At 36.1% G+C, this 27,130-nt stretch overlaps 1 protein-coding gene across 10 annotated transcripts in view; it reads left to right on the top strand.

The window, feature by feature from the left end:
- Positions 1–27,130, top strand: part of AGFG1 (ArfGAP with FG repeats 1) — a 108,863-nt gene that overhangs the window by 24,659 nt on the left and 57,074 nt on the right. For all 10 annotated transcript variants that reach the window (XM_003341861.4, XM_056807504.1, XM_016425270.2 and 7 more), the window contains exon 2: positions 1,985–2,078. In XM_003341861.4, the coding sequence (XP_003341909.1) occupies positions 1,985–2,078 (94 nt within the window). The remainder of the gene's footprint in view (positions 1–1,984; positions 2,079–27,130) is intronic.

Below are 27,130 nucleotides of genomic sequence, written 5' to 3'. Positions count from 1 at the left end.
CAAAGAACTGGGAGAACAGTACCAGCAGACTTGAAATCAGAGGGCTGGGCTGAATTGTGGGTCTGCCCCAAGTCCCGATATGTCCCTGGCAGGGTTACTTCAGACCTTCATTTTTTGTATGAAGGCTGCCTTTGAGCTTTAAGTCTTGTGGTCCTTTCCTGCCATAAATAAGGGGGGGGGGCGTGTGATTTTAGGGTTGAGATGGGGTTTGGGGGGTGAGTGATATTTTAGGGCAGAATTGGGAGTTTGAGTAGCTTTCCAAATAATTCCCTTATGTTAATTATGGCTTCTCAGTTTTGAGTCTCTGAGGGGTTAACAAGCTCTTAGGACAGACACCGTATTCACTTGTGCATATCTACTATGTGTCCTTCACTATTTTTGATGATTCAGTGCTATCACCCACTTTATTATCCTGGATATTTGAGAGCTGACTATTAAGACATACCCAGCCAAATGTTAAAAATCTACTCCAGAGGCTTTCAGAAAAACTTGCATGAACTGATTCAGTGTGAAGTGAGCAGAATCAGAAAAACATTATATTGCAACTGCAATAATGTACAATGAACAGTTGTGGATGACTTAGTCTTTCTAAGCAGTGCAGTGATCTAAGACAGACACAAAAGGTTCATGATGAAAAATGCTTTCCACTTCCAGAGAATGAAATGTGTGTGTGTGTGTGTGTGTGTCTGTGTCTGTGTCTGTGTCTGTGTCTGTGTCTGTGTCTGTGTGTGTTCTTCCATAACATGATGAATATGAAATATGTATAAACAATAGCAAATTGCTTATCCTTTCAGGTAGGGAAAAAAGAATATAAGAATGTGGAATTCAGAGTGTTAGAAAATCAATGCCAAAAAATTGTTTTTATATTTAAGTGGGTTTTTCCCCACTTAAACCAATGTTACTGAAAAGGGGGGAAAAAAACCCCTACTCCAGAGGTTGAAATTTGCCAAGATGTAATTTTGAAGTTTTCTCAGAGAGGAAAATTTGCAATGTTTTTTTTAACAGTTTTTATTTTTTGTGGGTAGTGTAAATTCCTTTACTATTATTTTGAATAAAATTTTCCTAAATTGTTGATATTCTTATTAGGCATGTAGCTTTATTTTTTGATGCAGAATATCCTCAATGAAATGCTTTCGAAGGGTATCTTATATGATAAAATGTTCTTATTTAAGATTGTATAGCTATTTGAATATAAGATCTTGGTTTTCTTGGTAATTAAAAAAATTTTTTTATTGCATGTAGATATGATTTCCTAATTTCCTTTAAGCTCCAAGGTTCTGAGTCTTTAGCCTTATATAAACATAGGAACCACTTATTAAAAGAATCAGATAGCTATATGTCTAACCTTACAGGTGAGATTTTAGAAAGATCAAAATATCGGAAGTGACTAATGATTCTTTTGCTTTTTTAAACCATTACTTTCATATTTTTTATTTGAAAACATAAACTTGGTAATTTTAAAAAGCAATGAAGTTTAGCATTAGTAAAGTAGGCTGGACTTAGTGTTTGGAACACCAGAGTTCAAATTTAGGTTCAGATACTTACTAGCTGTGTGAAGCTGGGCAAATCACTTAACTTCTGTTTGCCTCAGTACCCTTTATAAAAGTGGGGACAATAATAGTACTTACCTCCTAGGATTGTGAGGATTAAATGAAGTAATAATTGTAAAGTGCTTTTCATAGTGCCTATCTGGCACATGTTAAGCTCTCTATAAATTTAAATTGATGACATTTATTTCTAAACTTGTCTTGCATATAGTGAGAATTAGTGCAATCTAAAGTAACATTGGAATCAAAGAATTGTGCTAATTTAAGTATAAATACTAAAGTACTTGAAACCCACACTTGTTATTTAAATTTATAGGTATTATGAATATATGGCATTTTACTATAATATCACAATTATATAATTGTAGTATCTTGCACATGTAGACAATGTACATTTTTAAAAAAAATAAAATGTTTAAACATATTTTATCTTTTAGGCGAGGTTTAAATCCGCCGCATAGGGTGAAGTCCATCTCTATGACAACATTCACACAACAAGAAATTGAATTTCTGCAAAAACATGGGAATGAAGTAAGTGCTTTTAAAATTGTTAGTTGTTTTATTTGTAGTTGTTATTTGGTCAAAATAGATAGCTGGTGAATATTACTTTCTATGAGTTCTTTATTTTAAAAAGATTTAAAAATTTTTTAGTAAGTACTTAAATTAGTATTATTTAGAACATTTGAAATCTTTTATATGAACCCTAAATATGCATCTTACATTTAGTATTTTACATTTTAATTCCTAAAAAGATTTTGAAAAGATAATTTTCTGTTGGAATAGCTATCTTCTTTGTTTTAAAAACCAAAAGTAGAGCCTCAGCCACTTCCTAGCTGTGTGACCCTGGGCAAGTCACTTAACCCCCATTGCCTAGCCCTTACCACTCTTCTGCCTTGGAGCCAATACACAGTATTGACTCCAAGACGGAAGGTAAGGGTTTAAAAAAAAAAGCCAAAAGTAGGAAAAGAGAGAATTTTGAATTCTTGTAATAAGCTCTTATAAGCTTATGGGCACAATTAATACATTAAATTCTTAAATTTTTTTCTCTTAACTCCATGTTGAATGTTTTCTTAAAACACATCTAGTTTGATTCTTATTGCTAATGACTTTATTAGAAACAACTCTGGGAATGATAATGAGATTAATGATAATGAACTAAAATTAAAATGTTAAATCCTTGGGGCAACTGGACCAAAGTTGTAGTGGAATATTCTGTTCCTTTTCATTTACCTAAAACCAGTTTTCCCAAAGCCCATGTCTTTTTGTGTTTTTGGCAATGAGATGGTTCTTGGAAAGGCAATAGTCATGTTAATGGTAAAACCACCTTTAGGAAAACCTGACCTTTATTTTGTCTATAAAATCATTGCTCCTAAATATCCAAACAAGAAATGACTCCTAATTCAATTACTTTTGCTTACCTGGTTCAGTATGTTAATCTTTATTTTAATATAATTAACAAAGCAGGGAATGAGACCCTGTGGTATACCTTAATGTCAGGAAGATCTCTCTGCAAAGTTCTGCTTTCTGTTATAGTTATAATAGACCTTTATATCATGTTTTGATAATAGTGAATATATAATGCTTCAGGATTTGCAATGTACTTTATATATAGTCTCATTTGATACTAGCTGTGTGTGAGTGCTCTGGTAAGTCTAAGACTAAATTATAAAGTTGTCATCCTGTAGGAGTTCTCCAAATTAATATAGATAAATCATAGGTCTGCACAAAAGCAAAGAAATCTGTTTATGCAAGCTTTTACATAATGTATACAGTTATTTCCATGCTTTTTCAATTCAGCTTACTTTAAAATGTTATGTATCATCATCATTCTCTGATGGAGGTCATCCTGAACAATGTATATGATAATGGTGTCAAGAACCAAAGTGATTATTTTTCATACTTTGTATAATTTAGTTGACTGCTTCTTTGGTTTTTAGTTGGCATTTGTAGAGCCTCAAATTATTTACCATTTTTCCTCATAGTCAATCTTACCTCTCATTGATCCAACCTGGTTCATTCTATATCTCTTAATATCACTTTTATGCTATATCATTTTGCTTCATTGTATTCTTGTTTTTCTGATCTTGAATACCACATTTCCATATATTGTATTGCCATTGCTTATCATTTACTCTATATATTTTTAATTCAGGAAAGCTGTGTTATACTAACTATCCTTCAGTAATGGTAGATGGACTGTTTCATGACTTTGGAGAAACTGGCTTTTTATTTAGTGTTGCATTTTCAAAGTTGAAGGCAAATAAATTCTGGTAGTTAGGTAGTGATGAATAGAATCCTGAAGTTAGGAAGACCTGAAATCTATTTCTGCTTCAGAATATGGACCCGCCTATGACCCTGGGCAAGTTACTTAACCTCTCTTAGTTTCAACAGGAATAATAACTAATTTCATTGTCTTCCTTCTTCCACCTAAACTCTATAGTTAAGTGATTTCAATTCTATACTGTCCTGTATTCTAAAATCCATTTCCCCCTTGAGTCTATTGCTGCTATTCTCTTGCCAGCCATCTCTTGATTCTTCACTCATGATAATCTGTCCTTTGTTACTGTGCCTAGAGTGAACTTTTACCTCTGCCTCATAGAATCCTTGTGTTCCTTAAGACTCTTTATAGAAGAGATATGTGATATATTGGAACTCAATTTAGATTCTACTGTCCTGTTCTTACATGTGAAGATGACATTACTGATCTAGTATCAGTAGGAAGGGTGTGTTCTTGGAGTTATTTTTAGAGCAATGGTGATGGGTTTGCACTAATTTTAATTTAAACATATTCTTTACCTAGATCCTATTTTTTTCTATAATGATTAGCCTAGAAGCTCTGAGGACCAGAGATGCTATGATAATTCTTGAAATCTTTTCTGAAATCTGTTTTGATGGACTTTGAGATTTGCATTTCCGCTGACAAAAATTCTGTATTTGAAAATGAAGAGTTAAGAAAGTTCTTTTTGATTTACTTTCAATATATTTGCTGATGCAAGAGTTAAAAACAGTTGTTTTGGGCATTAAAGGTAAGTGTCATAGAATTAATGTCCTTGGGGGGAAAAATGTAAGAGGAGTTGGGAGTGAGGGTGCACTTCAGCAAAATAAAATGAAAACTTTCCAGAAGAAGTCAAGTTTAGACTGGTTCTTTAAAGATAGATAATATTTAAATAGGTAGAGAGCAGAAGATAAAACATTGGGCATTTGAAATCATCCAGTGAGGGTTACAGCAATCATTTTGGTTGGAGAGAAGGATTTCCATAGGGATCAATAGAACAGACTGTTGGATCTAGATTTTTAGACTGAAATACTTGGTCAGATGTTGAATGAAACAGTGATCTGTGTGTAAACAAATGTGGTGTATATATCATTGAGAAGTAAGCTTATCTTATTAAGTAAGATCATCTAAATTTGGGACCTATATAGACAATAGGCATATTTACCTATGGTTTACAAGATTCAGGATATTCAAGTTGGTGAATTTTAGATTTACTCCACCCTCTTTAGTCTTTAGAATTTTAGCAACCAGGAATGTATACACCCCCACTTAAGGATTAAGTGTCAGGGAGGAAGGCCTATGACCAACATGTGCTACCAAGTGACAAATCAGAAACAACTGACTGACCCGCTGGGCTGTCCTAAGCCAAGCTTAAGCCACCATTGGCACATGTGAGACACAGGAAGTGATGTAAAGAACTGCCTTTATATTTCACGTCACTTCCTGTGAGTGGGAGCTCTTTCAGTGGCATTGGGAGTTCTGGGTGGTGTTTTGGCATGCTTGCGGGTTTTGACTCTGTAGTGTAGTTTAGGTGAGGCGTCTTCCCTGAGCGACCTTAGCGAGTGGTAAGGCTGATTCCTCCTTTCCTTGACCTCCTGAAAAGCACTATCTTCTTAGAAGACCCTTCATCTCGGAGGAGGCCTCATAGCTGAGGCCTCTGAACTCCCTTTGTCTTACTCCCGGCCTGGAAAAAATCTCCTACCCTTATCCTCTTCTTCTTAATTTCTTCCTTCTATTATAATTAAACCACCATAAAAATCCCAAACTGACTTGAGTATTTTATTGGGATTGAATTTAAATCCCTGGAGACCATTAACATATATTCAGTCAATAACCCTAATTTTACCTTAACAAATTGTACTTATTGACTTTGTTCATAAATAAGGAAAAAGACTTTGAGACAAAAGTATACACTTGGGAAAAGAGAACAATCAAATATTTTCTTGTTTTATGATTATCTATTGGGAATCTCTTTCAGTGTGTTTGTGTTCTTTATTTTAGAACTGACAAGGAATCTAATTCACAAATCTTTTATGGATAAGAAAAAGGCATGCCCATGGAATCTGGTGTTCAATTTGAAGATAAAGAAGTGCTTATGCATTTAGTTGATGCTGTTCACAAATATATCATGATTTGGCCTGGGTCATTATTTGGAGGTTTTAATGTGGTGAGATTTTAGGCTTAGTGTGAACCAACTGTATAATATTACAGCCTGGAAAACTAATGCAGTCTTAATGGATATAGTATCCATCACTAGGTAGGAGATATAATTCCTTTATTCTGTGACCTGGCCTGACTACATGGGCAGAGAGAGGATTGAAAGCTGGAAGTCTTGGACCCCTCTGTAAAATTAAGACTCTAAGAAGAACTCATCACTGAGAGAATGAGGGATTTTATAGAGGGATAGTCCTACAAAAGTGAGCCTGGAGCATGGAATGAGGTCTCAGGTACTGAGAGGTATTCCAGAAGAAGGAGCATGATTTTGAATTCCAGAGGAAGATGAGAACAGCATTAGAAAGGTGTTAAAAGGGCCCCCCTTCTCACCCCCCCCCCCACAAAATAGTGTGCTGTCAAGAATTTACATTCTAATCGGAGTGATAACATTTAAGCAATTATGTACAAACAAGTTTTATTTCTCCAGAATAATCAACAGCAAGAAGGAAGCTAGCATTTGTGGGATTTGGAAATGTTTCTTGGAGAAGATGGGATTTTAGTTGGAACTTAAAGGAAATCAAGGAAGGTCCTAATTAGAGATAAGGAGGGAGAAAAATACTGCTTGACAGTAGAGATTTCTTCAGCATCTGGCACATAGTAGGTACTTAATAAATGTCTATCTTCCTAACCTCCCCTGTTTCTGTGAAGGGCACCACCATCTTTCCAAGACATTCTGATTGACAACCTCAATGTTATCTTGGGTTTTCCTTTTCTGTGAAGGGCACCACCATTTTCCCAAGACATTCTGATTGACAACCTCAATGTTATCTTGGGTTTTCCTTTTCAGTTCCTCCTACAGCTGAACAATTGTTCAGTTGTTGATTCTATGTCCATGTATTTCTTGAAAAATAAAGATCTTGAGAGACTAGAACTGTTTGCATAATCTAATAAAATGAAATTTAACAGGATGAAGTCTAAAGTTCTACCCTTGGTTTCAAAAAAACTTTATAAGTGCAAATTTTGCAATGGCTAGACAATAGTGAGAACAGCTTATGGGTTTTATAGAACTATAAGCTCAGTAATTTAGTAGTGGGATGTTATCAGTCAGTAACTAGGTAATATTTTTATAATATTTTAAGATTTATAGAGTGTTTTCCACTGTTAAATAATTTGATTAGATATAATTTGTTTAAAAAATGAATGTTATTTTTGTGGTTCAGTCATTTCAGTTATATTTTAATCTGTGACCCCATTTGGGGTTTTCTTGGCCAAGATACTGAAGTAGTTTACCATTTTCTTCTCCAGTTTATTTGACAGATGAGGAAACTGGGGCAAAGAGACTTAAGTGACTTGCCCAGGGTCACAGCTAGAAAGTGGCTGAAGTTGGACTTGAACTCAGGTCTTCTTGACTGGCCCTCTATCCACTTTTCCACTTACCTGCCCTGAATGGCATTAGCAGAAGTGATAATATCCAGAACAAAGGAAATGATAGTTTTGTTGTAGTCTGGCTGGGTCAGATCATAGCTATGGTTGTTATACTCCATTCTAAACACAACTTTTTATGGAAAACACTGATAATAAATTAGAGAGACCAGGATTGTGAGGAATGCCAAAAATTTTACCATATGAGATTTAGCATGGAGAAGAGAAGACTTGGGCAAGAAATGCTGTCAACAATGCCAGATGTGGAAATTGACCTCTATTCATTCAATAAACATTTTTAAGGGCCTGTTACATGCTAGACACTGTGCTAACGACATGCTGTAAATACAAGAAAATGCAAGACTGTTCCTGCTCTCAAGGAGAACTCACAATCTAAACAATCATTGCTCAGATTCTTCTTAGTTTTATAGCCATGAGCAAGTCTTCAGTCTCTAAGAACTTTGTTTTCCACATCAAATGTAACCAAAAATATTATACTAACTTCTCAGAGCTTTTGTGAGTAACAGTTTGCAAAACTAAAGTATTATATAAATGTGACTTATTGTTAGGGACGTTTTTTGTAGAATCCTGGTTCTGATACTACCAAAAGACCTTTGAACAAATCATTTAAACTCTCTTAGTCTCAGTTTCTTCATCTAAAAATGAAGTTAATAAGATCTTTTCCATTTGTAAATCTGTAATTTGTAAATGTAGGAAATCAACTAGATTTATTTCCTTCTGCCATCCTTCATTCTTCCCTTCCCCCTCTCCCCCCTTTCTCTCTCTCTCTCTCTCTCTCTCTCTCACACACACACACACACACACACACACACACACACACACACACACACAATTTCAATATAGGCTCTTCCCATCATGCCTCCCAACAAAGGTTAGTGGGAAGCTTTAGAGAACCAAATTTAGGGGAAATGAAAGGAAAGGGAAAAGATGAAAATAACTTTTTGGGGAGTTAGCAACATATGCCTCAATAGAATTCTTTTTTTTTTTAACCCTTATTTTACGTTTTAAAATCAATACTGTGTATTGGTTCCAAGGTAGAAGAGTGGTAAGGGCTAGGCAGTGGGAGTTAAGTGACTTGCCCAGGGTCACATTGTGTAAAATTAAAATTTGGTGAGTTGTAAAAATAAAATATTTAGATGGAAAAACTGTTCCAATATAGGTTCAAAACTTTTCAAAAATGTTTAACTCACCAGTCAAGTTCAAACTGTTTGGATCCTTTTGGATACTTTTGATAGAGGTAATCAAAAGTATCCTCAGTGATGAAGTGAAGCTCAAATGTGAACTTCCCATCAGGGCCAGGCACAAGGACACTAAAGAGACTCTTATTGTAAACATAAAATATTTATTGAAATATATAAGGATAAATAAAGGGTTCTAATTCTAAGGGATTCTAAATCCACCCAAATAAACTCCCAAGTTCCTCAAGGAACCGCTTCTCCTGTGTTTCACAGGCTACACTAATTCTCCTTGATCTAACTAACCCAAATTTATACTATCTGAATAAAATTACTGCTATTATCTTTATAAATCTTAATTTTGCCTTCAGATTATAAAATAGCAAAGGCTAGCTGGTTCAATCTCAACAAGAATCCAGTTAGGACTCTTGAGTCTTAACAGACTCAGAGTCCAAACTAAAGACCAGGTTTTTCTTTGGTCTTCTCAGTGTTAAATAATCTATAAAACACAATAGATATTCAATAATGTTTCCCAATTTGGGAAAGAAAAGCACTGAACTCCTTTAGATCTTTCCCTCAGACAGAGTGAGAGGCAAAGATATTACCTCCTCCAGCCCAGAGAGAGAGTCTCAGAGAGTGTCTCTGCCAACTGCCAGAGAGAGTAAATGACATAGAAAAAATGGTTATAACTGTCAGCAGTTGAAATTAACATGCTCTCTCAGTTCAGCTTCAAACTCCAGTTCTTTTCTCAAGCAGCCACTTTACTTCTTATCCCTAAACTAATAAAACAATAATGATTTTCTAATATCATCCTTACAATGGCTAGGAAGTGTCTGAGGCCAGATTTGAACCCAGGACCTCCCATCTCTAGGTCTGGCTCTCTCAATCCACTAAGCTACCCAGCTGCCCCCAACATTAGAATTCTTAAAGTAAATGGCATAGTAATTAAAATTCAAATTACTGCTGATTTTGGAAAAGAGATTTACCATGCAATAGTTGGAGGGGATAGTCCATGACCATGTTGGCAAATCTGTGGCACACATGCCAGAGCATACTGCTCCCTTTCCCCTCTTCACATGTGCCTGAGGACACCCAGCAGCCCAGTGGGAGTGCTTCCTCCCTCCCCTGTCTGGAGTAAGGCAGAGGGCCCACATGCAGCATGATGTTTGCAGTTTGGGCACTCAGTCTCTAAAAGGTTAGCCATCACTGTCCTATGATGTCCTTTTTACTTTGAAATCCTTTGAGAACTATTACGGCATCAGCTTAAGGACGGAGATGGAGAGACAGACCAAAAAAAACCAAAACAAACTGTCAGGATAATACTAGAATAGTGTGTAAAAGAGGAAATGAGGGCTTAAACTTGGAGAATTTCAGGACTAGATTGAAAGAAAAAGACCAACCTGACAACTGATTAGTTGATGCAAATAATAAGAATCAAGGAGGACTCTGCTAATGAGATTGAGGGACTGAAAGAATCAGTGTGATGATCATTAGAAGTAAAGTTGTGAGATGAGGCAGGTTATTGATGAATTTGAGGCACCGATAGACATCCCAGGTGAAAATGTCCAACACAATTAGAAATGAAAGGTTGGAGCACAGAGAGCAGATGATAACTGTAGGTCCTGAGATCAGATGATAACTTTTACAACATTCATTTGCAAATTAAAGTGTAGAACCATATTTTATTATTCATTTTATATGTTTTACATTGCCAATAAGATGGTAAGCAGGCTGTGGGGAGGGTATCCTCCTTGTTCTTTAAGACATCTAGAAATTTAAAAACACTCAGTATTTTTTAAAATTTATTTTTAAAGAATACTTGTTATTAAATTTTTGTAAAATTTTTTAACATTCATTTCTTAAGGCTGAGTTCCAAATTCCCTCTTTCACTCATGCCTCTCTCCTACTTACTGAGATGGCAAGCCATATGACAAAGATTATACATGTGAAGTCATGCAGAACATTTATATGTTAGCTATGTTGTAAAAGAACATACATACAAAATCCCCTGAGAAAAATAAAGTTTAAAATAGTGTGCTTCAATCTGCACTCAGTTTCTATCAATTCTCTCTATGGAGTCAGATAGCATTTTTCATCATAAGTCATTTGGAATTGTCTTGGATCATTGTCTTGAGTCTTCCATAGTTGATTATCATTACAATATTTCTATTACTGTGTGCATTTTTCTCATGGTTCTGCTCACTTCACTTTGCATCAGTTTGTGTCAGTCTTCCCAGGTTTTTCTGAAACCATCCTTAAAGCACAAGTCCCATCATAATCATGCCACAACTTATTCATCCATTCTCCAGTTGATGGGCATCCCCTCAATTTACAATTCTTTGCCACTCCAAAAAAACCTGCTATAAATATTTTTGTACAAATAGACCCTTTTCTCTCTTTTTGATCTTTTAGGGAGACAGATCTAATGGTATTGATAGGTCAAAGGATATGCACAGTTTTATAGCTCTTTGGGCATAGTCAGTCTTTGTTAAATAATTATGTATTTATTTGAAAGAGATCAAGGTGCAGTGAAAAATGTTTTGGGCCTCAGCTCACCCACCACATAGCTAGGCATTTAAAGCCTTGGCACCTTCTTTTCCCTGAGAAATGCACCAGGACCTCAATTCATGTTTAACAATTATGTAGTGGGACTCCACTTCTTTCAGCATGAGATACCTAGAACCACAGGGCTCTAACTTGGACTTTCTCCATCACATTCACTCAGTCAGCCTCTTCCCCCTGGTGCAGAAAGATTGTTTATGTCTTAAGTTTCATATTAAAAAAGGGATTTGAGAAAAAAACCCATTTGTTTTATTTTATAAATCCCTTTTCTTCCATCTTAGAATTGACATGATTCTAAGGCAGAAGAGTAGTAAGAGATAGGCAGTGGGAGTCACATCCAGGAAGTGTCTGAGGCCAGACTTGAATCCAGGTCCTTCCATCTCTAGACCTGACTATCTAGTGAGACACCCAGCTGCCTCAGTACCTTCTTTTGTAAAAAGAGGAGCATGGTCTGGATGAACTCTGAGTTCCTTGCCAATTTTAAAGTTTGATAGTTAATGATACAGGTTCCTGTAAAAGGGTACACACAGATTGTTCCCAATGTCTTAAGTGCAATGTTCACCAATTTAATTTTTAATTGTTTAAAATTAGCACTAAGATTTTTGGGACACCCTGGAGAAGGAATTCATACAAACTTGAAGGGGCTTCTACAGAGCAAGAATGTGTGTGGGCAAGGCAGCATCTCTGCTCAGTGCAGAAGACTCTTGATCTTGGAGGCAGAAAACCTGTGTTCAGGTCATTCTTTTACACTCACTGCTTTGTGCCATTTACATCACTGTAGTGCCCCAGGTAATCCCTGTGTAGAGACCAATTATATCTCACATTTTCTATCTGTTTTGTTGAGGGTAGCGACACCTTCTAGTCATCCAGCTTCATCCAATATCCAGTCAGTTGCCAGGTCTCGTCTGTTTCATCTCCACAGCATCTCTCATCTATCCTCTTCACTCCAGAAATCACAACCTAGTTCAGGTCCTTTTGACATCTCACCTGGACTGTCTTGCTGTCTTTGCTGAATCAGTCTCCTGCCATGCCCCCCATACAGATTCTGAACTGATATCCTAAAGCACAGTACTGTCATGGAACTTCTGTGCTTGGGGAAACTCAGAATGGTTCTCAGTCTCTTCGGGATAAAAGCAAAACACCTCTGTTTGAGTAAAGCCATTTATAAGCATAGTCCTGCAGCCCATTACTCTGCAGTGCAATCAAACTGGCCTCCTTGACATTCCCCATTAATAGCATTATAAGTTTTACTTCTACCTGTGCCTGGAACATGTATATGTTCTCCTTTCTATAGCCTCCAGCATCTTGAATTTCTTTTACATATGTGGCTCCTTTTACACGAGGCTTATCCCAACCACTTTTTGTCCCCTCTCCCACCCCCAAGCTCTTTGGGGTCAGGAACCTTATATTTTATTTTTGTTTTACCAATGCTTAGCACAGTGCCTGGTATGTGGTAGGTACTTAAGAAATGCTTGTTTAATGAATAAAAAATAGTACAGGTCCAGGATATGCCCCCCCCCCAAGAATAACATCCATAAAAGTAATAAGCAGAAAAACTTTTGAAGAAATATATTCTCTAATAACAGAATTCCATGTGTTTGTTTAGCAATGGGGAATAAAAACATCCATTGGACAGTACTTTGCTGGTAATAGATATTTTACTCTGAGGAAGTCCTTTAACCTCTCTAAGCCTCAGCTTCCTAGGGGGCATGAAAGAACCTACCTCATAGCGTTATTGTAAGGATAAAATCAGATAATGTATCTATAATACTTTGTAAAACTTAAAAGCCTGTATACATGATGTGAACTATTTTGTTTAATAAGCTAAGGTTATCATCAGTTTCTACAAATAGTATAATTTTCATTTAGTTTACACAGTTTCAAAATGTACCATCCTATACTTTGAACAATCATAATAGTCCTAGCAGGCATTTAGAACACAAGTCAAAAGCTTATTGTTTCCTCTCAGAGGATGACCTGTATACCCTTTCTGGATGCTGGTATTTATTTTTTGTTGTAGCTGTATCTAGAATTTTATATTGATAATGTTGAATAATAATTGTTTGTTTATTTATTTTTAAACCCTTACTTTCCATCTTGGAATCAATACTGTGTATTGGTTCCAAGGCAGAAGAGTGGTAAGGGCTAGGCAATGGAGTGTAAGTGACTTGCCATACAGCCATACAGTATGTACTTGACATACAATGTTATTCAGCTAGGAAATGTCTGAGGCCAGATTTGAAAGTAGGACCTCTTGTCTCTAGGACTGGCTCTCAATCGTTTGAGCTACCCAGCTGCCCCCATAATAATTGTTTACAAAGGGAAAGCAGGCATATCACAGTAGATAATAGGGCATGTATTGGAAGTCAGGAATACCTGGGGTCAAGTTCTGACACATAATATCTCTGTGACTGTATGGAGCAAGTCAGTTAACCACAGAATGACCATGCATCAGTGAGATCTGTAGACATCTTTCTCCAATGAAATCTCTGGTCTAGATAGTAGGACTATTTAGGAGATAATCTTTAGAGGGGATTTAATTAAATTTTATTATACATTGTGACTAGATTTTAAAATAGATGAACATATTGATTTTTATGTATATTTTCAGTTGGGGAATTCTTTATTTAACATTTTGATATCAGTCGAACACATGACTATTAAACTTTCTTGACTTGCTTCCTCAGCCTACCATAACCTTCCAACTATGTGTTATTACCGTGCTACGTTTTGGAGATAGAAATTCAAAGAATGATATATTCTGTACTTTCCAGGACACATACAGAGGGTGACAAGTATATGCAAATAAGCATGTAGAATAAATTTAAAGAGAATTTTTAAAATGAGGAAATTAAATATATGGAAGGTGAGACACTAGTTGGAGATTAGGAAAGATTTTCTATAGAACAAAATATTAATTTTTTTCACATGAATTTGCTTTTTAAATATTTTGAAAACATATTTCAATATAATTGGATTCCTTAGAAATTCTGTAGTTTTATGGTATACATTTTAAAACATTATTCTAAGGAGTCTGTAGGCTTTACTAGACTGCTGGAGGTATCTATGACACACAAAAGGCTTAAGAGTCTCTCATATAGAAAGTGTTGATTGAACTCTATGTTGAAGGAAGAGAGGGAAGCTGTGAGGTAATGATGAGGAGGCATTCCAGGCATGAGGGTACATATAACAAATACAAAAAGAGAGATGGAGTGACATGAGACAAATAGAAAGAAGGCTAATTTGGTTGGACCATGCAGTGCAGGAGGGGGAGAATATATGGTAATCCTGGAAAGTTAGTCTGGAGTCAGAATATAGAGAGATTTAAATGTCTAACAAAGGAATTCGATACCATAGGCAACTGGGAGCCACTGCTTATGTTCATTTTTTTGTGTTTAGCCTAGTAATTGCAGGTATAACTTTTTAATGTTCTGTTATGTTAAAAAAGAAAAAGGCTATTTGCATAACAGAAAGTATTAAAAAGAATTTATCATGATGGAGAGAACACACTATAGTCATTTATTTATTTTTTCTATTTGAATAAGTTTATTTAGTCAATTTAGAACATTATTCCTTGGTTACAATAATCACATTATTTCCCTCCCTCCCCTCCACCCACTCTTCCTGCAGCCAACACACACTTTCATTGGGTATTACTTGTGTCCTTGATCAGAACCTATTTCCATATTGTTGTTTACACTAGGATGTTCCTTTAGAGTTTACATCCCCAACCATATCCCTTTGAGCCATGTATTCAAGCAGTTGTTTTTACTCCTACAGTGTTTCCTCTGGATGTGGATAGTGTTTTTTCTTGTAGATTCCTCCTTAGTTGTTCAGGATCACTGCATTGCCTCTAATGGAGAAGTCCATTACATTTGACTGTACCACAGTGTATCAGTCTCTGTGTACAATGTTCTCCTGGTTCTGCTCCTCTCACTCTGCATCAATTCCTGGAGGTTGTTCTAGTCCCCATGGAATTCCTCCATTTTATTATTCACTATAGTCATTTATTGTTAGGTTCATAGAACAAGCCTTTTAATTAGGCATTCATTTTGATGACATGGCCAGAGTTGGAATTTGATAGAAAAAAATTGTTATCCCTAAGATGACTAAAAACTGAGTGTGCATAGTGAATCAGATAATTAATTTGGGTTTCTGTAGATAACTACCATATTAGAGCTTTTCAAGACTTTTGGATGCTCCACAAGGTATCTGAACTTTGAGTTGTTACCTCCTTCAGTTTCTGATTGAGATCGTTGGTTAGTCTGAGCATTCAAAGTGCAAGGAAGGCTTTGGAAGATGTCATTCTCAATACTGTATATCATATTCACCATAATTGACAACATGGTCACAATTAAGATCAGTGACACTTAATCTCTAGCCTAGTTTGTGTATCCTTCAAGTTTGGCCACATCATAGGCACTTAGAATCAATTTCTTATGAACTCCAGTTTTCACTGTCATTTATCAGTATCCATTTCTGGATTCATCTTTGTGAGAGAAACACATGCCATATTCATAGCACTTCATACAATTTCACTTAAGTCCCTGTGTTCTCCTAGGACCCAGCCCTGGCAGCTACTTGGGTAAATGCCAAGTTTTTTTAGACAAAAGATAATGAAATCCAGCTGAATTGCATCCATATCCAATCACAAGTTGCTTTGGCAGCCTGCTGGTTTCCAGGTGATATAGATTAAAATATCCACTGGATTGGATGCTACAATTGTAGTACAGCTTGGTATATACTTTACAAATTAGGTTATAATAAATTTGAAAGACATTCATTCATATTTCTCTGTGCTAGATTGAGAATATTCCTCCTCTTTCTGGTGAACTTCTTCTATATTGACTAACAATCTTAGATTTTAAGAGTTTGGAAAAATATTCTTGTCTTCCAGAATTTCATTAGGAAGGACAAGTTAATTTAAGATAATTCTTTCCAAGTATGCTGATGGCATAGGTCATGCTGATTTGTCCAATACCTGCAGTAGTAATCTTATTTTTCCAAATTTTCTGCAAAGATTTTTTCCAGTATTTCAGGGCTGATTCCTCCTTTTCTACAACTGATATAATCAGTTTTTCTTTAAGAATAGCATTGAATTCTGCTGAAAAGGGAACAATTAATTGCCTGTAATAAAATTCATCCTAAGTAGAAAGCACCAGTGGATTAGGTCCTAAAGTATTTGTTTGTTTGTTTTTTAACCCTTACCTTCCATCTTAGAATCACTACTGTATTGGTTCGAAGGCAGAAGAGTGGAAAGGGCTGGACAATGGAGGTCAAACCCAGATTACACTGCTAGGGAGTATCTGAGGCTGAATTTGTACCCAGGACCTCTCATCTCTAGGCCTAACTCTCAATTCCCTGAACCACCCAGCTGCCCCAATAGGATCCTAAAAGTAATTCAAAGGTTACTTTTTTCTCATTTGTGCACTGATATGTTGAGCTAGCTGCAAAGCTAAGGCATGGGTTCCAAAGATGGCATGCAGAGTGCTCTCTGTGGTCATGCTGGCTTCGCTGTGGCCACCCCCCTCTCATACCTTCCCAGTCTCCTGTTCCCCCCTTCATTTCTAGAAAGGCAGAGGGTCTCAGGTGAAGCTGCTCCCCTCCCCCTCTCCACCATTCCTATCAGGATTTTTTCACATCTCCCGCCTCTCTACCCAGCAGCCCAATGGGAACTCATACTGGGTAAGGTGGGCCACTCATGGGCAGCAGAGCTGGAGGGGAGCAGAGTGCTTGGGCCACTCCCCTGCCCCTCTCTACACTGGCTGAGGACATTCCTCACTTCACCCACCCTCACCCAGCAGTCCAGTGGGAGCAAGTGTGGTAAGGGATGAGGGAAGGGTGCCCCCCCCCCAGCACTGGGGGAAATGCGGGAACAGCATGTGGTCTCAGAGGCCCATCTCTAAAAGGTTCACCATCACTGGCCTGGATGGTGGGAAGCCTGCATGCTTGTTCTCCTAAACTTTCAAAACTGAGAAGATCAGAAGTTCTAGTTGCTTCACCTAGAATGAATAAGAACAAATGTGGAGACAGTCTGTTCGCTGGGGAAAATGCCTTGGGACTTCTCACTGGATTCAGAAGTCTTAAAATACCAGTTCAGAGCACCTAAAGAAACTGAAATTAAAAGATATTGTATGCATAATTTTTTTGCATGTTTTCTTTCCCATTATAGTGGGAGCTACTTGAGGCCAGGAGTTTTTTGTTTTTTTGGTTTGGTCTTTTTTCCCCTTTTGTATTTAGCAGTTAGCACAGTACTAGTCACATAGTAAGAACTTACACTGCTTTTTGATAGCTTGATTGATAACTAGGGAAAATTTATAACATGGGCCTCAAAGGAGGAAGGGTTGCTGGATGGTAGTGACAAAAGGACTAAGTAGCAATGGTAAGAAAGCAGTATTTCATTTTAGGTTCTGTGTGATTATTTGGGATTGCATTGGGGTGGAGGTGAGGGTGAATGGAAGTATATCTAGTGTTGTAGAGGTTGATCAGGGATGCACAGTCCTTTGGGCAAGGCCAGGTTTCCATGAGAATAAGTAGATGAAGTATGAGAAGAGGGTCCAAGGTCACATGGTGCTTGTTGAAGTGGTCTTGTTGGTGGTCTTGTTGGAGTGGAACATGAATGAGGTTGAGGTTGAGTTACTTAGTGATTAATATTAGTGATAATTAGTGATAGGGAGAGTAACAAGTTGTGGGAGTTTGCTGTCATAGAGGTAGTGGTAGGTGGCACATAAATTGTAATCATAGTTTTGATGGCAATCTTGTTGCTCAGCAGTGGCCATGGATAAGGCTTGGGTTACTCCGCTTGCTGTTCTTCTGCTTCAAAGACACTAGTGATGGAAAGAGCAGTGCTGATGGTAATAGTGTCTGTACACAGGGATTGTTACACCCTTGATTTCACCATTGTTTTATCCCATAACATTCCATGTCTATACTTTGCTCCTTCCAAACCTGTCTTTCTCAGCATCATCGGTTAATTCCTTTTCTCTCTTAACAGTCTTGATTTTAATCTTTCTTACACTGACTCCTTAATTAAGGCCACTCAGGCTTTGTCAAACCCCAGCCCTTGATCAATTTTAGTCCTGTTTCTTTTTCAGGATAGTGTTACTGAAGGAAGGCATGCAAACTTGCTGATTGGATTTACTCCAAATTTGTCATCGGATCTCAACTGGATCCTAACTATATGTAGAAAGATAATGTTTTTAATTCCTCCTTAATTGATTCTCTATTATTCTTAAGCTATTCCAAACTTTTTCTCTCTTTCAGCCATCCTGCATACCCTCAGGATGATGTCTTGTAATTCACTTTAAAAATAAAGATCATCCTAGGCAGCTAGGTGGCTCAGTAGAGCCCCAGACCTGGAGTCAGAAGGACCTAGATTCACATCTGGCTTTGGACACTTCTTAATTGTGTCACCTGGGCAAGTCACTTAACTCCAACTGCCTATCCCTTATCACTCTCCTGTCTTGGGACTGATATTTGTAATGATTCTAAGACAGAAGGCATGGGTTTAAAGAAAAGAAAGACTATTCATTTTGTTTATTTTTTTTATTCTGGGGGCGGTTTTACTTGTATTATCATGCAAAATATATTTCCATTCTATTTATTTTTATAAGTGAATAATCTTATAAAACCAAAACCCCCAAATTTATATACCTAAATAAACAAGTGATAAACCATGTTTTCATCTGTATTCTCTGCAGGTAGATAGCATTCTTTTTTATAAGTTCCTCAGAATTTTCCTGGATCATTGTATTGCTATTGGTAGCAAAATCAATCACATTTGATTGTTTCACTTTGAACTCCCTCTTTCCTATTCCATATTTTAAAACTCTTTGACATCTTGATCCCTTCTCTCTCCTCTAGACTGGTTACAAAGTGGTCCATCTCTTTGCCAAGACCATCAGCCCTTCTATGTGTACCTTTGATCCCATCCATTCTTATCTTTCCCCTATAATCACCCCCCCCCCATTTTGATATTTTCCTGTCTACTGCTTCATTCCCTATTGTCTACAAACTCTCCAACTCACCATCTTTCAAAACCCATAATATTCCATAAATTAAGCTATTGTCCTATATTTCTCTTCTCCTTATCTAAACTCCTCAAAAAAGTCATCTACCCTCAGTGCCTTCACTTCCTTTTCTTACCACTTTCTTTTAAGCACACGTCTGTAGTATGGCTTTTGACCACATCAAAGAACTAAAAACTACTCACTCCAGTTTACCATTGATTACTTAATGGCCAGATTTAATGACTTTTTCTCAGAATCTTCATCCTTTATCTCTTAATAACATGTGATACTGTTGACCTCTGTCTTCCCCTTTGAGATTTTCTTGACCTTGCTTTTTCTTGGTTCTCTTCCTGCTAATTATATTATATGCTAATATGAAATTCCTCAGCACATTACCTATTTTAGATGTAAAACTTGCCCAATCAGTTTGCAGTAGTTTTTGTTACTTGATAACTTTAGGTTTTGAAGTTTAGCACTCAAGATTTTTTTCTCCCACTTAAGTGTTTGATTGAAGGGCACATTACTACCACTTTATTATTTAGGATTAGGAATATGAATGAACCCTAAAACTCATCTGTGTAACAGAAAAATGAAGAAAGCCAAGAGTTGATTGCTCTTCAGACTCCAAATCCACTGAACACTTTGTGGGTAGGTACCCTTGATCTTTTGGCCCATGTAACAAGATATGACCAAAATCCATATTATGTCCATTTTCTACTTTATAAAAATATTAGGACTGCCAGAAAAAAAAAGAATTAAATAACTGAAACTTTTAGAAGAATAGCTAGGTGCAATTTGGTACCTCTCAGAGGTAACTCATAAATTTTAGTTTAAAATATTCCTATTTTTAGATTAGACATTGGTTAGGATAGCTAATGAGTTAGAAGGGAATATTTCTTTTAGTCAGATCCCTGAGGAAATGTTGCTTTTAGGATTCAGAATAATACGGTATCAAAATGTCTCTAGGTTACATGCTTCAGTTTTCAGTATCTTCTTTTCCAAGACCTAGATCTAGATGATTGCTACTAGAATGATCCTTAGAAACCATAATTTGTCTTTCTTATAACTGATAAAATATGATAAGATAGTTAATAATGTAATCTTCAGAATACTAGACTTCATTTTTGTGTAACACTGTATTTTTTGCTCATAATATAATTTTAATTCTTGAAACAAGAACATTGAGCCAGTAAAAATAATGTAAGGTAAACTAAATTTTGTCACTAAACTCCTTAAGTTGAGGCCACACACTACCTACTTTTTTTGCTTCCTCTGCTTCAACTTGGTCAGCGCTTTCCCACCTTTGATCTTTGAGCAACCATTATACTGGCATTCTTTTTGTTGTTATTGAGGCATTTTCAGATCTGATGACCTTTTGGGGGGGGATTTTCTTAGCAGATTCTAAAATGGTTTGCCATTTCCTTCTCTGAGATGAGGAAACTGAGGCAAACAGGGTTAAACTACTTGCCCAGGATAACAAAACTAGTAAGTACCTGAAGCCAGATTTTTAACTGTGGAGGACTCATCTTTCTGACTCCAGGCCTCAGGTCTGGTGCTCTACTGTGCTTCTTAGCTGCACCTCCTTGCATCCTACATTTGTCTGAGTAAAATTTTTAACTAATCTGTGTACTTTTGGAGTCCTTAAAAGTCATACCTTCTCTGAAGTTTCCCTGATTAAATAGAGCCTATTTTGAACTAAGTTTTCATTGATCACAACTTACTCTATTGCATTAAAATTTATATACTCTATTAGATTTCTTTGAAATTTGTGTATATATATCTAAATAGTAGTTTAAATCAGTTAATTTGGTCATGGGGAGCCAGGCTCCCAGCTCTGATATCTATTTAGTTATCTTCTTTGGTAGCCAAAGACTGAGGTCTAGTAATTGATGAATGCGTGCTATTAATTGGTCACCAAGGGAACCAGATAAATAGATTGAATGTTTTAAGTGAAAATCTTATCACCACTCTTGGAACCATATTTTAAGGCTAGACAGTAGATGAGTCAGGTCACTTTGCTAATAGTAAATTCTTTTTTTTTTTTTAAACCCTTACCTTCAGTCTTGGAATCAATACTGTGTATTGGCTCCAAGGCAGAAGAGTGGTAAGGGCTAGGCAATAGGGGTCAAGTGACTTGCCCAGGGTCACACAGCTGGGAAGTGTCTGAGGCCAGATTTGAACCTAGGACCTCCCGTCTCTAGGCCTGGCTCTCAATCCACTGAGCTGGCAACTAGGTGACATGGTGGATAGAGCAATGGATCTAGAGTGAGGAAGGGCAGAGTTAAAATCTGGGCATCAAACACTAGCCATGTGACCCTAGGCAAATTATGTAACTTCTCTGTCTCAGTTCAGGATGATAATAGTAGCACCTGTCTCATGGGATTGTGAGGATCATATGAGTTAACAAAGTGCTTTGTAAATTTAAAAAATGCTATATAAATGCTAGCAGTTTTTGTAGTCTTCGTAATTTGTAGAGTATGAAAAGTTAATAGGTATTTAAACATTTTAAATCAATTTCAGAAATGGTTAATCCCAAGAAAAGAGAGAATTGGGAAGGGAATTGCTATGATAGCATTGTTCAGATTTGTAGATTCTTTAGTAAGAATAACTTGTTGGAATTCTAAAAGACTAATGAAAAGAAATTTTAAAGAGGCTTTATATAGGAAGAATTTTTAAATAAGTCCAAGCTCTCAGCCACAGATAGTAAGGGATGTTGAACAAGTTTTCAGAAAGAGATTAAAGGGGGTCACTCCGTTGGCTCTGGGTACAAGACTCTTGTTGCATTGCTCACCTACAGATTCAGGTAGCAATTCTAGAACAAGGTTTCAGGGTAAGAAGGAACACTAGCATACACCAATACTTGAGGCCACAGGGGAACAGGGGATCGTGGTTACAGTTCCAAGAAGTAAAAGAGTGTTTATGGTTACTCACAGACCAAAGCATAGGCTGGAGAATATTAAACACTTCTTCTCTCTTTACATCATACCACCTTGGAAGAACTGAAAGCAGATAGATTCACAGAACTAGCTCTGAAGAAAGGTGCACAAAGACCCTGGAGCTTGAAACAGTGCTCCCTTTGCCACAATTACAGAGCCCAAATTTAAGTTTTTTTAAGTTAAAAAAAAAACCTAGAAAACAGTGCTCCCTTTGCCACAATTACAGAGCCCAAATTTAAGTTTTTTTAAGTTAAAAAAAAAACCTAGAAAATGGGCAAACAATAAAAAAATAAACTAGGCAAAGAAAATTATTTTGGTGACAGGGAAGATGAACACAAACTCAGAAGAATACAACAAAATCTAATAATAGAGGTAAAAGAAAAATTGGGAAAAGAAATGAGAATGATATAGAAAAATCACAAAAAAATTGTCAACAGCTTATTAAAGGCACAAAAAATATTTTAAAAATTAATGCTTTAAAAAACAGAAAGGGCCAAAATAATTTAAGAACAACTCCTTAAAAAACAGAATTGGACAAATGGGAAAAGATATTAAAAATGCACTAAAGAGAACTTCTTAAAAGGCAGAATTGATACTTTAGAAAAAGTATATAAATTTCCTGAGGAAAAGAAATTACAAAGTAGAATTGGCCAAAAGGAAAAGAAGGTACAAAAGCTCACTCAGGAAAAGCATGCCTTAAAAATTAGAATTAGGCAAGTGGAAATCAATGACTCCATGAGATAGCAAGAAAAAACTAAAGTCAAAAGAATAAAAAAATAGAAGAAAATGTGAAATATCTCATTGAAAAAACAACTGACCTGGAAAATCCAGGAGAGATAATCTAAGAATTATTGGACCATCTGAAAGCCATGATAAAAAAAAAGGGCTTATAGACATTATCTTTCAAGAAATTATCAAGGAAAACTGATTTGATATTCTCGAATCAGAGGGCAAAATAGAAATTGAAAGAATCCACTGGTCACCTCCGGAAAGAGGTAATAAAAAGATGACTTCTAGAATATTATAGCTTTAGTCTATCATATATCTGAATTCCTCCTTCATGGTTTTTTCCATTGTCAAAATAGTTAGTAGCATTAGCAATACTACATATATTTTAAGTCTACTTGCTAGAGTGTATACTTTTTTCCTTTTTTTTTTAATTTATTGATTCTAAGGAAGAAAAACAGTAAGGGCTAAGCAATGGAGGACTTGCCCAGAGTCACACAGCTAGTAAGTGTCTGAGATCAGATTGGAACCTAGGACTTCCTGTCTCTGAGGCTTGGCTCTCAATCAACTGAGTCACCTAACTGGCAGTTATATACCAAGAGTAAATATTTCTATCCATCTTCTCCATTTACTTATTTTCCCTTCAGGGTTTAATTATTTTCTTACTCAAATATCGGCACAAATTACTGTTGCTTTTCCATGTTTATTAATTTTTAACGTATAGTAGCTGCTATTTATATAGTATTTTGAAATTTGTTCATCTTTTTAACTTACATATTAGATTATTTGATGACAACAATGTAAGAAGAAAAGTACTGGAAGTATAATTATTTCCATTTTATAGATGTTCAGAATGACGTGGAGAGTTATAAAGTTTCATATAATCATATAGTTACTAAGTGTCTAAAGTATAAAATTTCTCCTGGCTTCATGTCTAATATACTTTTTCTTTCATAATCTCATTAAATAACTAACCCTTTTCTCTGTCTCCATGTATGGTAGAAAAAAAGACAAGTATACTTGAACTTTGGTTGAAATAATTCATTAATCATAATGAAAAATTTCTTAATAATTATAGTAGCCATAACCAAAAAGAGTTGTGGAAATTCATATAGAAGACTTCAAAATGGAGAAATCTGCATTAATGAGTAAATATTTATTAGGTGTCTAAAGATGTGCCAGGTACTATATACTAAAGCTTAAGGATACAAATACAAACCATAAAACAATCTCTGCCTTCAATAAATTTACAACTTAATAGAGGACAACTGGAAGATAACACACAAAAGAAGTTGCATTGCATGTTGGAAAGTTCCAGGGAAGTGAAAAGACGGTGTAAGAAATGGAAGAAAAAGTGAGCTGATTCCTCCATAGAGTTCATTTCCCTCCTCTCCTGTCATTGGGTCCAATCAGAGGCCACAAGAAACAAAAAACATTCCCATTGTATTAATTAAAAATTAGTTTTTCTGCTAAAAGTATTCTATTTTTATAAGGTTTGTTTAAAGATTAGGAAATAGAGAAAATACAAGTAAGAAAGCACGTGCCTAGGAGGGCTGAAAGGCCCATTCAATTTCACTTACATCATGAGAGACGCATCTGCTTGGAAGCAGAAGTAGGAAGAAGAGCTCAGTAGGCTTTTACATCCAGTTAAATAGGAATTTTGATCTCGCCCAGGTGGAAATCTCAGTGAGATAAGAGGGCATCTCGGGAACTAGAGCAAGGATTTCTGGGGATTGAAGTCCGGGGTTCAAATCTCCATTTTTACACTGTATCCTGAAGGAGCTCTCACTCAATCACTTGTGAGTTGACTGTGATCAGAAAAAAAAATGGAGAGAAATCCCAAAGGTTTATTTTCTATACCTGTGGGTCTTGTGTATTTTGACTATATTTTATTTCAAACATTTCAGTTGGCTTAGAGTTTGTAACTAAACTGCTTAGTAATCACTTAATATATTTTTGCTTTATGTACTTTATTTAGCTTTGAAAATTTATGCTTTAATTAAATATGAATCCATCCTGCTTTGCTATACTTGAGGAAAAGGATAGCCAAACTATTACTTGTTACCCATTCCTTTTTCAAGCTTAAGTGAAATAATTTTTGTTTATCCCTTTTTTTGTAGTAAGCAGGTCATGTGGCCTGGGGAGGAATCCTGGTTTATTGTTTTCCTGGCTCTTTGATTGCATTGATCGTAGTATATACACATTTATTTTCATAATATTTTAGCTTGTAAGGAAAGATTTAAAAATAAATTTCAAAGTGACATCAGTGTTCCTTTCTGTGTTAGACTTCAGATTGTACTGGGATTAAAGTGTGTGTTGGGAACTATTCTAGACAGCAAAGGATACAAAGATAAATGGACATCATAATGATAGATATTAGGGGGAGAAAATGCAAAGACGAGGTCCTTGCAAAATGCTAGGAGACATTTTTGAAGGGGGAAATTAATTATAGTGTAGCAGAGAGAGGGGTGGTTTTGGAAAACTAAGTAGAAATGAGGTTTTAGTTGGACTTTGGCAGGAAGAATTTTGAGTTTGGGATTTCAGATTGATTCCAGGTATTGGAGACGCAGATGAACAAAAAGCTATGAGATACCGGGTAAAGTAGGATACAAATTGGGGGAATACAGTGAAAGGTTGACTAGTTTGATTCAGAACAAGAAAGGAAACAAGTAAAATAATATTGGAAAAGTAGATTTGAATCAGATATAGAATAAAAAAGGCTAAGAACCTTGGGGGCATCTTCATTTCAGGTTAGGAGGATAAAGAATAGCTATTGCTGAAACATAGGAAATAGAATCTTAAAAGGAACCACAAAAGGAAGGGTAGGGGAGCAAGAGGGGAACAGACATTTATTATGCTCCTGCTATGTGCCAGGCACTTATGCCAAGGGCTTTCCACATGTTATCTCATTTGATGGATGTCACAGAACATAAAGGTAAAGAGTCTCATGGAAGAATTTGTTGATATACTGCAGAACTGAAGGAGAATGAAGACTGGAAAAAAAAGTCCAATGACTTTGATCATCCTGAAAAGGAGAGCATTAAACACCTTGGAAAGAACAGTTTTAATAGAGAAGTGGGATTGGAAGCTTCATTACAAGATTAAAAATGAGGAGGAAGTAGATAGCATCTGTAGGCTATTCTTTCCAAAAGTTAAGCAGTGAAGGCAAGGATAATAGCTTAAGTGACTAGAAAGGGGAGAGAGTGGTTTGAGATGATGGAGAAAGAACTGGTAGGGAAGGGGAAAGAGAGACAAGATTTGAAAGATACCTGAGAGAGAGGTGAACTGTTGATGGAACAGGGTCCTTGGAGTGATGGTATCAGGGACACGGGTGTAGGAAATAGCCTTAGGGGAAGGCCACTTCTTCATCTCAGAATTCATGAAAGGAGTAAAGTTAGAGATCTTTTAGGGCCTAGAGTCAGGAAGACTGTAATTTAAGTCTGACCTCAAATATTTACTAGGTATATGACTCTGGGGTCAGAGCAAGTCAGTTAGCTTCTATTTGCTTCAGTTTCCTCAACTGTAAAATGCAGATCAATGATAGCACTTAACTCACAAGATTATTTTGAAGATCAAAGTGAGCTATTTGTAAAATGCCCAGCACAGTTCCTGGCACATAGTTGTTGCTATATAAATGTTTATTCCACTGCACCCCATCCTGCCCCCAATTAGAAATATCAATGTCAACAATATTAGGATGAATTAGAATTGAAGCTGAGTAGAAACTAAAGACATGGAAACTAGCTAAGATAGATTCCTGCACTATTTTAGATACAAAGAAATAAGAGCCTCAAACTAGTAATGACTAAGTGCTTATCATATAATACATATTTCTGTGTTTATCATATTATGAAAGACATATTTCTTACTCTAGAAAAAATTCATAGATGAAATAAAGTGAAGAATAATACATTTGAACTTTCATTCAGATGGTCAGTTCCTTCTATGATAGTGCATAACTTTTTTCATCATGAGGTTCTTGGACTTTTACTATACACCCATGTCTTTTTGATAGTAGTTAAGTCATTCATAGTTGATCATCATATATTATTGCATGTATACAACCTATATTATATTCACACTATTTTGGGTAGGGGAACAGTGATGGTAGTAAGACTAAGAATATAGATTGCAAAATGTCAGAAACAATTATTAAAAATTACATTGATATGTAAGCTGGAAAAAAAAATAAAAAATCACTGTAGTGGGAGGCAGAAAGACCCCCAAATTGTTGTAGCCAGCAAAAAATTATTTCCTTGCCGAGCAGAGAAATGATAGCCAAGGACAACAGTGGTTTAGACTA

This window comes from Monodelphis domestica, chromosome 8, assembly GCF_027887165.1.
Source record: "Monodelphis domestica isolate mMonDom1 chromosome 8, mMonDom1.pri, whole genome shotgun sequence".
NCBI classification, from domain to species: domain Eukaryota; kingdom Metazoa; phylum Chordata; class Mammalia; order Didelphimorphia; family Didelphidae; genus Monodelphis; species Monodelphis domestica.
This window is presented reverse-complemented; position numbering and strand designations above follow the sequence as displayed.